This window comes from Brassica rapa, chromosome A10 (assembly GCF_000309985.2).
Source record: "Brassica rapa cultivar Chiifu-401-42 chromosome A10, CAAS_Brap_v3.01, whole genome shotgun sequence".
NCBI lineage: Eukaryota > Viridiplantae > Streptophyta > Magnoliopsida > Brassicales > Brassicaceae > Brassica > Brassica rapa.
In genome coordinates, this window is record NC_024804.2 from 19573343 (window position 1) to 19585395 (window position 12053).

A 12053-nucleotide genomic window follows, 5' to 3' on the forward strand; every position below is an offset into this window, starting at 1 on the left:
TTCATGAATCTTTAGCGCATTAACCTAGGATGATCTCAATAAAAAAATATTAATAAGGCTGAGATCAGTAAGGAGTGGTCCCTAAATAAGGTGTTTAAGAACTGAGTCTTTAGTGACGTGGCAACGTCATGCGCTCTTTCCTTCTCTTTCCTCCTTTCTTTTCGTTTTCCACCGACGTCACCGATCTCCGCCGGAGACTCTCTCTGATTATCCTCTCCCTTCTGTATCCTTTCGATTGACAGATTCGATTTCGTCTCTTCCTTATTTCTTCCAAAACCTTCAACTTTCTCAATTTAGGAGTAAATCAAAGATCTCTCTTTGTTGATGGGCACCGCAGAGGTTTTTGGATCTCCGACGAAATCGCCGCTCACGGTATCGACTTCCATCACAAAAATCTTCGATGGTTCATACTTTTTTTTTCCTAAGAATTTCTAAATGGAGTACACCATTGGACACACATTTTTGATAAAAAATTTTAACTATTCAAACAAAAGAAATTAAAAAAAAAATTACTTTAATATTGCTAAGGACTCCAATGGTGGTAACACCATTGGAGATGCTCTCAAGTGTCAGCGGCAAGAAAAGGTAATGCGAAGGAAATAAAAATAATAGAAACTGTCAAACTGAGAATTATGGAGACTCAAAAAGTTAAATGCAGATGTAACAGAAAGTGAACTTTTCACGTCATTAATTTCAGCGTCTCTTTCACTCATTATTAATTGCTACCCGTCTGGAAAATAAGTTAGCGCTAACTTTCACCGGTGTTTTGGATCGCAGACGCTAGATGCAGCAGTCATGAAACGAACAGTGGTAATACATTTTTCTTTTCCAGGGGTAATACATAACAACCCAAAATCAGATAAATAGAGCTCAACTGTAGACGTAAACATTAAACAGATGATAACCAAATACCAACCCGGATAATCTCATCACCTTTCCTTCCTAATAAAACCGTACTTTAAAAGAAGGTCAGCCCACAAAATTCCAATCTCTATCATCTCCGTAACTCTAATGGTATGTGTGAGTGTAATAAAAAATGGTATGTGTGACTATCTATATATATAAAGAAATGTTCGCCTCTCTCCCGTGAAGCCACGTCATCAATTTGTGCATTCTGGGAGTGACACGTGTCTCATTTTATATTTAGGGCCAAAATAAATGAATGCAGTTAAGGGTAATTGAACTCAGCACCTCTAGCACTGGTAATTTCTCTTAGAACCACTAGGCTAAAGTCAATTTTTATAAATATGTGGCCGCGAAAATACTTATTATCGTGTCAGCTGGAAGCCCAAGCTTTTTCTGCTTGTGGTCAGGGCCGACACTGAATTGACGTCAAGATGAAGATCGTGAAATCAAAAACTTTGCTCCAAACAGTTTTGCAATGTTTCCAACCTTTATAACTCGATGCATATAATATATATCAAAATACATTTGTTGTACACGCTTTTATTAGTTTTGCTTTTAAAAGAAGGTATTTACAGTTATAAATGTTTTGTGTCAGTGAAGTAATGGTTGAAAAATCTATATACATATGTCATTTTAAAATAACACTCAACTTCTATATATAGTCAATACATATGTCCATGTTATATTTTAGACTAAATATTTTCTCTTTTAAAAATATAGAAAACAATTTTTTTAGTCTACAAGCAAATGTTGTAGAGTAAGTATGCATTATACAAAATAATATATATTTAAAATCCATACACAAAAACATAAAAATTGTTATAGGCCTCTTTTTGACACATGCACACTCCACTATGAATAATAATTAAAAAAAAAACAGTATTGTCATCAAACTTCATCACAAATCCACATTTGTACATCTATAATTATGAGTTGGACAATTAGTTAATTTGATACAATACCAAATCAAGAATAATCGAAAAACAACTATACCACCGCATACTAATAAGTAAGACATAAAAGATAACCAAATTCTTGAATCTTAAAACAAATTTCAACTCGAGCATTTAGTGAATATCAAATTAACTAATATCCCGCCCGTAGGGCGGGCCGACCCTAGTAATCAATATTTAATTTTCTGATATTATTTTCCATAGAAAACAATATAATTCATTCTAATCTCTATCATCTCCGTAACTCTAATGGTATCTATAACTGTAACCAATATTTAATTTTCTGATATTTTTTTCCAATTTCAGAAAACAACATAATTTATTTTTGACCATTCCCATAAACAGATATATATACACACGGGGTTCTCTAATGGCTTATTCGAAACTACTCCATCATCGCCATCATGTCACCCATTCTCACCCTTCTCTTCTCCCTCTTCCTCTTCGCCTCTCCATCTTCCTCCTCCCGTCAACACCAAACTCCTCCGCTCACTCCCTCCGCACAGATCCGTCTTGCATGCAACGCCACTCGCTACCCAGACCTCTGCGTCTCTTCTCTATCCAAACCGGGTCGAGTCCCTCCGAGTCCTAACCCATCACAGATCATCCACTCAGCGATCTCCGTCTCTTTAGAAAACCTCAAAACCGCTCAAACGAAAGTGAAGTCTATCCTGGACGCGTCCGTAGGCAATCTAAACCGCACCAACGCCGCGAAAACGTGCCTCCAGCTACTCTCTTACTCCGAACACCGCACCAACTCAACAGATCAAGCTCTGACACGTGGCAAAATCAAAGACGCTCGCGCTTGGATGAGCGCTGCTCTCGTCTACCAGTACGACTCATGGTCCGCGCTCAAATACGTCAACGGCACGAAGGAAGTCGCTGAAACGATGTCGTTTCTCAACGGACTCATCAATGTCACCAGTAACGCTCTTAGCATGATGGTATCGTACGATAACTTCGGAGACAACGTCGCCTCGTGGGCTCCTCCGGCAACGGAAAGAGACGGGTTCTGGGATAAGACTAGTGGGCCTAAGGTGGGTGCTGGGCCGAGTTTGGGCTTCCCTTCCGGTTTAAAAGAAGACGTTACGGTGTGTAAAAACGGGATGTGCCGTTACAAGACGGTGCAGGATGCCGTTAACGCGGCGCCTGATAACTACGGAGCGCGTAAGTTTGTTATAAAGATTAACGAAGGAGTGTATGAGGAGACAGTTACGGTTCCGTTTGAGAAGAAGAACGTTGTCTTCATCGGAGACGGTATGGGCAAAACGGTCATTACAGGATCTTTAAACGCCGGTATGCCTGGTATCACCACATACAACACTGCAACTGTCGGTAAGTTTTTCTTATTATAAGCCAATGGATTATGAGTTAACACCTTGTTCATGTTAAAAACAACGAAACAAGCCGTAGTAGCTTAGTGATAATTTTTTTGAAGTTCACTGTGTACCCACGTCAATTCGAGTTCCACTTATGCTGGAAACTAAATTATCTTTGTTTGGTCAATCTGGACTGTCCAGATGGTTAACATGGTGGCCATAACATCGTAAAAATATTTATTTAATTATGGACAATAAGCTGTGAAATATTATTAAATTAAGTTATTTGTATTAAAAGTAATAATTATAACATACTGCTACATGTTACAAAAAAAAAAAATATATATATATATGTATATATAACATACTGCTACATGTTTGGTTTGATAGGAGTGGTAGGAGATGGATTCATGGCACGTGATATAACGTTTCAAAACACGGCGGGACCAGACACTCACCAAGCAGTTGCGTTTAGATCCGACAGCGATTTTTCTCTGCTCGAGAACTGTGAGTTCCTTGGGAACCAAGACACACTCTATGCCCATGGCCTCCGTCAGTTTTACAAAAAATGCCGTATCCAAGGAAACGTTGACTTTATCTTTGGAAACTCAGCGTCCGTCTTCCAAGACTGCGAGATCCTAATAGCGCCGCGTCAGCTTAATCCCGAGAAGGGTGAGAATAACGCCGTCACTGCCCAAGGAAGAGTTGACCCAGCGCAGTCCACGGGGTTCGTGTTCTTGAACTGTTCGATAACCGGAACGGATGAGTACATGAAGCTGTATAAGGCCAACCCTAAGGTGCATAAGAGCTACTTGGGAAGGCCGTGGAAAGATTACTCAAGGACTGTGTTTATTGGGTGTAATTTAGAGGCTTTGATTAATTCCGATGGGTGGTTACCTTGGAGCGGGGATTTGTCGCTCAAGACGCTTTATTACGGTGAATCTAAGAACACGGGTCCGGGATCTGATAGGTCAAAAAGGGTTCCATGGAGCAGTGTGATTCCAGACGAGCATGTTGATATGTATTCGGTGGCTAACTTTATTCAAGCCGAGGAGTGGGCAATGTCTGGTTGAATCAAGTCAAGACTAAAAAGCGTTGTTCGTTAGTTGATAAAGTTTTTAAAACAAAAATATCCAAAGTTTTGCATTCGTATTACTTTGTATCAATTGAAGTTTCAGATCTTTATGACTAATTGAGGTAAAATAATAAAATTACAAACTATAGAAGAAAGCAGCTTTTTTTGCTTAGCTATCAAAGTTTAGCATGTATTATCTATTCAAATCAATTAAAATTTCGTTTTTATTTTTTAATTTTTTTATATGTTTTATTCATTAAGGGTATAAACGATATTAACCACTCTAACTTTTAACGTGAGAGCTCGATTCCAAAAATTTACTTCGCAAATAATAGTATAGATATAGATATATATATATATATATATATATATTTTATATACAATTTTAAACAATTTTTTTTTTGATTATAGTGTGTTTGATACGAAAAAATCTCTAAATGTAGTATGTATGTGTTTGTTTTGGGTTTTATAGCTAATTGTAAGTAGTCAACATCCCCTGTATATTCAGCTATGAATGTTAAGTCCTTAATTGGACCATATGCTTCAACTGTGTAACTGTATTACACGGATACAAAAAAAATGTTTAGGAACTTGTTTAGTGAAAAGATTCTAATAAAGCCCATTTAGGAATGTTGCATATAAAGTTTAGTCAATTCTACGGTTTCATTCGTCTTAAGTACTGAAGCTATTCTAGGGTTTGTAAAATCCATCAGCGATGAAAAATATGGAGCAGCAGTCCTCGAAGGGTCTAGTATTAACCACATCCGGACATGAAACACAATCAGCAAACTCGGTAAAAGAATACTCAGATCCACCAATCCCTGATGATCTACTTACCGAGATATTCTCCAGAGTCCCGGCAAAGTCTATAGCTAGGTTTCGTTGCGTTTCGAAATTCTTGGCATCCATATTTTGCCGTCCTGATTTTACTGACTTGTTTTTGACTATGTCTTTGACTCGTCCACGGTTCCTTTTCGCCTTAGAAGCTGATAAAACGTTGTTCTTATACTCTGCACATCAGCCTCATAATCCAAACGATAACTCTTCTCTTGTAGCCACCCCTTATCAAACGCTTATCTTTCCAGAATATATTGGATTTGATAACCCTAGAACACTCTGTGGGTTGGTATTACTTTGGCAGATGCGGGTGATTTGTAACCCTGCCACTGGAGAGTTTCTAACCTTACCCAATGTTCTTAAAGAAAACATCTTACCCAAGCAGTGATCGCAGCAACGTACCTTGGGTATGATCGGATCGGAAAACGGTTTAAAGTGTTGCGTATGACCTCGTCACGTGATGGAAGACCCAATACTCATCAGGTCTTGACGTTGGAATCTGGAAAGCTTTTATGGAGAATGGTCGAATGCAAGTTCCATTTTGTGCCGACCCTTGCTTTAGCTACTCATATATGTATAAATGGTGTTTTGTATTTTGAAGCTAAGTTGGGGAAATCTACTGTTATAGTTTGCTTCGACGTCACGTCTGAGAAGTTCGGCTTTATTAACACAAATGAAGACATGGAACAAGGGCTTGCATGTGAGTTGAAATCTTTGGAACTTTTTAATTACAAAGGTAAATTAGGTATACACAATAAGGAGAATGATTTATATGGGAAAAGACTTGTGCTGTGGGTTCTAGAAGATGCTGGAAATCATAAGTGGTCCAAGAATGTCTACGTATTTTCTCCTTTAGATGAAAAGATGGTCAAGCATATCAAGTTTGTTGGAGTGACTGGTAGAGGTGATATTGTTTACTCGCCACGCCCGTTCCACCCTGTAAACTGGTACTTCGTTGTCTTCTACAAAGTGGAGAGTAAGACTTTTACAAGAGTCAAAGTTGAGGGACTTGAAGTTGAAGAGGGTGAGAAGAATCATTTTAAAAACACACTGATAGGCTATGTGGAGAATTTGGAGTTTATGTAATAAGTGTGTTGAAAACGCTTTCACATATTGTTATCTGATACTTTATATTTCTTCTCCTTTTCAAGTTGTTTGGATTTCAATTTTTTTCGTGCATGCATGTTTTATTCTTTGCTCTAAGTTTTGTTTACTTTACCAGTCATGCTCTTTCTCCGCTTGCTTCCTCGAGATTTTTATCTTCTCTCACTCTAAGCTCATTATCGTCGAAAGTTTCATTTAGCGTATGTTGATTAATTTTTTGAGAAATAGAGTATGACAATATTCTTCTAAAGATGCATTTATAATAGAAGTAAATAGATAACTGAAGTAGTTGGGCAAACACTATTGTCTCAAAGCTTTCAAGAAGACAAGAAGAACAAATCTTCATTCGTCTGAACAAAAAACAAGATCAAAGCCCATGAAAATAGAATAAAAAAACAAAAACTATAGTTGATCTCAAAGCTTGAGCTGCTTGATATGACCGCTTGGCATATGTCGACGCAAGCAGGTTCCAAGCTTCGAGCGCTGTTGTAGCTGTTGCGATTAGAGGCTGGTAAGCAACCTCGATGGATCCCATGATGGAGCTGTAGAGAAGAATGTCTTGGTGTCTCCACAGGATAAAGGCGGGATTAGCTTCTTCGCTACCAAATATGATATTAATTCTTAATATGTATCTAAAATACTTTAACATATTATTGAACTTCTAAAATAATTATTTATTACATGAAGGTTGATGGTGAAATGTGGCGGTTTCTTTCTATCACTAACTATGTTTATCTTTCACTTGATTGTGAATGATCACGTTTGATGTTTTCTCTTATTTCTGAATCGATTTTACTTATGTTTTGGCTATTAAAATATGTACAAATCATGTATTTTAAATCCGAAGAACCGATATGTTTTAGTTACAAAATATGTACAAATCATGTATTTTTAAATCGAAGAACCGATTGAGACCCGAACCTGAAAGTACAATGGGTTATACCGGTTGTTTGGAGATTTACTAACTCCGGCCCGAATTCGATAAAACCCAAACCGGTCCCGAATAGGACTGATGTTGATAAACCCGAAAACCAAAACCCGATTGGAACTCTAAATGTTCATGCCTACCACGTAGTCAGTCCATATTTTTCTCAATACATTTACTTTACTCCTAGATAGATGACGTAATAAAATGTTCGTGATACCAAATATCTTTCTAGGTAACAATCCTGTTTGGGCAGTCTGTATAATTTTATAATTGGTTCTGAGAATTGTGAGCATTCCTTATGAGCAGAAAATGGATCTATAACCTTAGAACTTATAGCTGGATAATATTGCTCGATTACCGTTTTGTATAAAGACAGAATATGCATCTCATCTTTGTACATTGGTTTGTGAGCTTGTCTAAACTTGCTTTAGATCAATCACCATAGGTTTGGCCTTATGATCCTATGAGGTAATACCATATCTATGAATCTCAATATTATGAAAATTTCATAGTGATGAAGTATAAAATAAATAAAATATCATTTTGCAAAGTTCTCCAAAGAAAAATAGTTAAAATTTTCATTTTGAAACTGAATAGAAGTATTGCGAAAGAAGTTATAATTAGTCTATATAACTAACATTCATAATCAAGAATGCATAACCTCTTCAAAGGCCATGCGGTTTAAATCTAAGTATTCTAATTTTGATCTGTAAATTTGCAACAAAATAAAGACCAATTGATCCAGAGACTGTTGTGAAACTGTTTGAAGTGAAAAAGATCAGAGGAAAAGGTGAGTAGGATACTCATGCTCATAACCATTGTAGTCATAATAGAGCCTCTCCCCTTTCGCTATATCACGCGTAGCCACTAGAAGAACCCGACACTCGCCATTCACGCTGTACCTCACGCATTTACAGTTCTGCTTCTTCTTACCAAACCTGCAACCACCATCAATGATGTCATGAAGATGATGATTTCCCAAAGGTTGTATAAAGATACTAAATCTTGGTTTTACCTATTGTGATTGTTGATGCCACTGATAAAGCGAGATATGTTTCCATACTTGTCAGGACAGATAACAAGAGTTTTCGATGGATCTTCAGACAGAAGGAGAGTCATGATGCTGTCACAATCGTCGTTTTCACGGTTCTTTAAGTAATCAACGTCCCCTGTATATTCAGCTATGAATGTTAAGTCCTTAATTGGACCATCTGCTTCAACTGTGTAACTGTATTACACGGATACAAAAAATAATGTTTATAGCTATACTTTGTCATTAAGGGAAGATTTGATCGAATAAAACTAGAGATACCCTTCAAGTGGATCGAATACCACAACAAGAGGAGGACACTCTCCTCGTCTATACATAGCTCTACATAGCTCCAATGTCTCCAAATCTTCTTTCGCAAGCACCTGCACAAAAAAAAATGAAAAAATGTAACTTTAACTAAGAGAGTTATTGAAAATGAGCTGAAAGATTGACTTGTCTTGTACCTGCATCCCACCTATCTCGAACTTGGATCGATTAGCAGACCGAGGAGCCATTCCTGGAACATAAGTCAAGTCGTCGCTGTATTTGATACCCAATGCTGTTAAAGCAGACGCAAGTGTGCCCATTTGTGCAAGCCTCTGTTCAAGATCTTCAGATGGAACCATAGGTAATAGCTTTCTCCTCCTCTTCTTCACTGTCAAGGAGCAAGATCGTCTCCGGTGCTTTCTACTCTCTTCTTCAAAACAACAAAGTGACGCCATTAAAACTGAGTTTACACACTTACTAATGCATTAATCAATGAAGCATCTATGTATTAGCAATAAAGATCAGCTCTTTCATCCTCATTAAAACTGTTAATCAACTGAAACATCTCATCAAGATCCTTACCTTGACTCAGCTGTGATTTCTCCGTTTGATCAATTTGCTTTTCGATCCGAAAGAAATGCATAATCTTCTTCTGAGATAATCCTAAAACATTCAAAAGATCAAAAATTGAACAAAAGAACATACGAAAGTTACAAACTTTGACAAAAAAAAAAAGATCCCTACTTCTTACAGGTCGTTGGTCGGAACAATCGACACAGACCCACGGTCCGACAGGGACACGAACCACGATCGGTCGGAGACATTTCATGTGAAACCCTTTATCGCATTTATCGCATAAAAGAAGCTCATCGTCTCTTTCTCCGGAGTCGCATTTCTCGCAGGTGACGTCACCGTAGCTGTCGTCTTGCTCCTGCTCGACGACGGGGGAAGATTTCGCCATTATGTCGGCGATTGATCTCATCTTCCTCGGTGGAGATTCGGAGGAAGGTCGTTTCGGTGGTGAAGCCTTGGTTCTTCTCCTATAGGAGATGAAACGACGGGAAGGAGACGATGCTGGGGAGGAGGAGGAGGAGGAGGAGGAGGCTTTCCACGTGGCCATGATGGCTGACGAGGAAGCGTCAGTCTCGCCGGAGATGGGTTTTGATTGGTTGGAGCTAATGTGCACCGCGTGTGAGCATTGAAAACTGATGTGCGCATCACCTGGAGTGTTATTTGGGTTCTTGCTTTGTAATTTCCCTTTTTTTCGGGGTTTTTAATTATTTTTAAACCTTTGACAAGTTCAAACATTGATGGTAGGCTGCAGATTGTGCTTGTCGTTAATACACATTGCAAGAGATAAGTTTGCAAGGATCAAATCTTTTCCTGGTAAATCATATATATTTCTGTTTCTAATATACAAAACAATTATCAAGGAAACAAATTTATTGATTATAATATGTTATTTGTATATGAATATAAAATTGAGCTCGTATATAAAATTATAAAAATTTGTGTTTTGTGATTTTATATATATTTTATTGTTTTATTTCTCACATAAAAGGTTGAAAATATTATAGGAAAATCAAAATATAAAGATTTCAATGTTTTTGAAAGGCCTATTTAAAGGTTAATAATCTTTTAAAAGTTAATCATAATGTATTCACTAATCGTAGAATTTATCTAAATCACACTAAGATGGTGTCTCTTTAGCCTCTTAGGTACAAACTTGGAATATTTACAACTTGCTGACATTACTGTACATGGAAGCTAACACAAATTCATAAAAGTGTGGAGAGAAAGAAAAAATAGTTAGTGTATAACAAAAGTTTTTAGAAAACCATGAAAATTTTAAGGTACGTGAGAGCATCTAAAGGACAGAATTTTGTATCGTATACGTTCTACCAAACGGGAACATGTGTCTTTAACCTTTGACCAAACAGTTTACTCCAAATTGCCTTGGAGATATTTATCATGATTCTTGATCATCCATCAAAACTGCTAAAAGCCACATGAGTTCTTGTCTAGAAACAGAGGAAAACAGAGAGAACACACAAAACTAACCTGAACAGAACAAGATTCCATTGAGTACATACCAAACATTTAACCTTTTCATTTCTTGAAAGTTTACTAATGGACCAAACACAAAACATAAGTGACTGGAAAGAAAAAAAAAAAAACTAAATCACTGCTTCTCATGAACATTATCAGAAACCATAGTAATCTACAAGAATTTCAACAAGCGCTGTCTGCTCAAGAATTTGCATGGAGCTGTTTCTTGCTACAGAAGTTATCGAGCTCGAACAGTCCAGCCTGTATAACAAGCTCTGCTTCCAATCCAATTCAGATTCTACGAAAGTTTTGATAAAGAAGCATGACTTTGTAACTAGACCCACTACTGATTCCACATGCAGCTCCCTAAGCCTGTTGTTAACATATAAAACATTCAGTTAAGTGTTGTAATTTCAAACAAAGAACATGTATCTATTTCAAGACAGAGATAAAGGCTTTATATTACCTAGCTATCTCAGCTCTTCTCTCGGCTTGCTCTGCGAGTAACTTCCTTTCTCAGGGAAGATGTTAACAGCTTCTTTTGGGTACCAACCGTGAAGTGTCCTTTGAGCAAGTGCCCATTGAGACTTTACTTCTCTCTCTTCTTTTCTATAATCTTTCTTCATTGTGAAAGCGGTCATGTTCTCAAACAAGTAGAGCCAAGCCTTTCCACTCAAGCCCATCCACATCCAATGCCTCTAAACTTTGCAGACTCCCAGTTGGCGTAAACCGCAATCAAAGTGGCAACCTGCATTTGTAATTACTACAAAAGTTTATGAGTTACTCTAGTAATTACCTTTATAATTTGAGTCATTATAAGTAATTTCTGTTTTTTTAATTGCTAGATTGATTAGTGATCACATGTGCGAATCAAATAAAATATGACGATCTCTAACGATCAAATCTATGACAGGACGTCCCCATTCTATTTGTTTTACACATAATGAATATGCACATACGTTTCTATTATCAATGGAACAATATTTACAAACTCCTAACTTAAAAACCTCTGTATAACATAAGAGTTTGATGTTATTTCTTTTCATTGGATATATAGAGTAAAGAACACTGATTGCTGATTTATTAGCAAAATAGGGTCTTGCAGGTGGTGAGGTCTTTATGACTGGCACCTAACTCTTTTAATGACATTAATATAAGTTGTGTTTCAAAAACAAAAAAAAAACATAAAAAAATTGAGAGGAAAATTTTTTAATTACTAGATTGATTAGCAGGTATTTATGAAATGGTCCTTTTAATTTTTAATGTTTTTATTTCATACTTAAAATAATATAATAACATAAAAATATAATATTTCACAAAAGATTACTACTTTATAGTTTACAGAAAATATGCATAAAAGTCAAAACTAAAAATATAAAATATAAAATAAATATAATATAATATAAATAAGTAATTTAATAATTAATTCGGTAAATTATTTTCGAAATTACCAAAAGCGGTGAAATATTATTCAAGCGGAAGAGATGAGTTTTTTTAATTTTGTAAGTCAAAATTTTGATTGATAACATTTGTACTTGTTGAATTTGATATATACACAAACAAATAATAGGACCCAATACATAAT

General features: G+C 36.6%; 4 protein-coding genes across 5 annotated transcripts; 2 read left to right on the forward strand and 2 right to left on the reverse strand.

The window, feature by feature from the left end:
* The first annotated feature begins 2066 nt into the window (after window positions 1-2066).
* Window positions 2067-4439, forward strand: LOC103847230 (probable pectinesterase/pectinesterase inhibitor 51). Its single transcript, XM_033281617.1, has 2 exons — window positions 2067-3194; window positions 3569-4439. Exons 1-2 carry the CDS (start codon window positions 2264-2266, stop codon window positions 4249-4251), a joined length of 1614 nt encoding a protein of 537 aa, XP_033137508.1. The 5' UTR covers window positions 2067-2263; the 3' UTR covers window positions 4252-4439.
* A 538-nt stretch (window positions 4440-4977) lies between these two features.
* LOC103847231 (putative F-box protein At1g53360) lies at window positions 4978-6176 on the forward strand. The gene is made up of 2 exons (XM_033282947.1): window positions 4978-5371; window positions 5476-6176. The coding sequence occupies exons 1-2, from the start codon at window positions 4978-4980 to the stop codon at window positions 6174-6176; spliced, it is 1095 nt and encodes a 364-aa protein (XP_033138838.1).
* Window positions 6177-7636: 1460 nt separating this feature from the next.
* Window positions 7637-10199, reverse strand: LOC103847232 (histone-lysine N-methyltransferase ATXR5). 2 transcript variants are annotated; one of them, XM_009124291.3, is made up of 6 exons: window positions 9164-10199; window positions 9002-9082; window positions 8617-8849; window positions 8435-8535; window positions 8138-8350; window positions 7637-8060 (listed from the first exon to the last, which is right to left on the reverse strand). In XM_009124291.3, the coding sequence occupies exons 1-6, from the start codon at window positions 9537-9539 to the stop codon at window positions 7901-7903; spliced, it is 1164 nt and encodes a 387-aa protein (XP_009122539.2). In that variant the 5' UTR covers window positions 9540-10199; the 3' UTR covers window positions 7637-7900. The 2 variants fall into 2 exon arrangements, with proteins under 2 accessions (XP_009122539.2, XP_009122541.2); XM_009124293.3 differs by having other exon boundaries at window positions 8617-8846; window positions 9164-10178.
* A 254-nt stretch (window positions 10200-10453) lies between these two features.
* Window positions 10454-12050, reverse strand: LOC108870180 (ATPase 2, plasma membrane-type-like). Its single transcript, XM_018655494.2, has 3 exons — window positions 11018-12050; window positions 10935-10979; window positions 10454-10840 (listed from the first exon to the last, which is right to left on the reverse strand). Exons 1-3 carry the CDS (start codon window positions 11155-11157, stop codon window positions 10624-10626), a joined length of 402 nt encoding a protein of 133 aa, XP_018511010.1. The 5' UTR covers window positions 11158-12050; the 3' UTR covers window positions 10454-10623.
* Between the last annotated feature and the right edge of the window lie 3 nt (window positions 12051-12053).

Excerpts from the sequence above, each read along its gene's own strand:
- LOC103847230 (XM_033281617.1), top strand. The coding sequence starts at position 2,264 with ATGTCACCCATTCTCACCCTTCTCTTCTCCCTCTTCCTCTTCGCCTCT. Across the intron at positions 3,195-3,568 it reads ATACAACACTGCAACTGTCG|GAGTGGTAGGAGATGGATTC; the intron begins GTAAGTTTTTCT and ends TTGGTTTGATAG.
- LOC103847231 (XM_033282947.1), top strand. The coding sequence starts at position 4,978 with ATGGAGCAGCAGTCCTCGAAGGGTCTAGTATTAACCACATCCGGACAT. Across the intron at positions 5,372-5,475 it reads TGATAACCCTAGAACACTCT|TGATCGCAGCAACGTACCTT; the intron begins GTGGGTTGGTAT and ends TTACCCAAGCAG.
- LOC103847232 (XM_009124291.3), bottom strand. The coding sequence starts at position 9,539 with ATGGCCACGTGGAAAGCCTCCTCCTCCTCCTCCTCCTCCTCCCCAGCA. Across the intron at positions 8,850-9,001 it reads GAAATCACAGCTGAGTCAAG|AAGAGAGTAGAAAGCACCGG; the intron begins GTAAGGATCTTG and ends GTTGTTTTGAAG. Across the intron at positions 8,061-8,137 it reads GGCATCAACAATCACAATAG|GTTTGGTAAGAAGAAGCAGA; the intron begins GTAAAACCAAGA and ends TGGTGGTTGCAG.
- LOC108870180 (XM_018655494.2), bottom strand. The coding sequence starts at position 11,157 with ATGTGGATGGGCTTGAGTGGAAAGGCTTGGCTCTACTTGTTTGAGAAC. Across the intron at positions 10,980-11,017 it reads CAAAGGACACTTCACGGTTG|GAAGTTACTCGCAGAGCAAG; the intron begins GTACCCAAAAGA and ends TCCCTGAGAAAG. Across the intron at positions 10,841-10,934 it reads AGAAGAGCTGAGATAGCTAG|GCTTAGGGAGCTGCATGTGG; the intron begins GTAATATAAAGC and ends TGTTAACAACAG.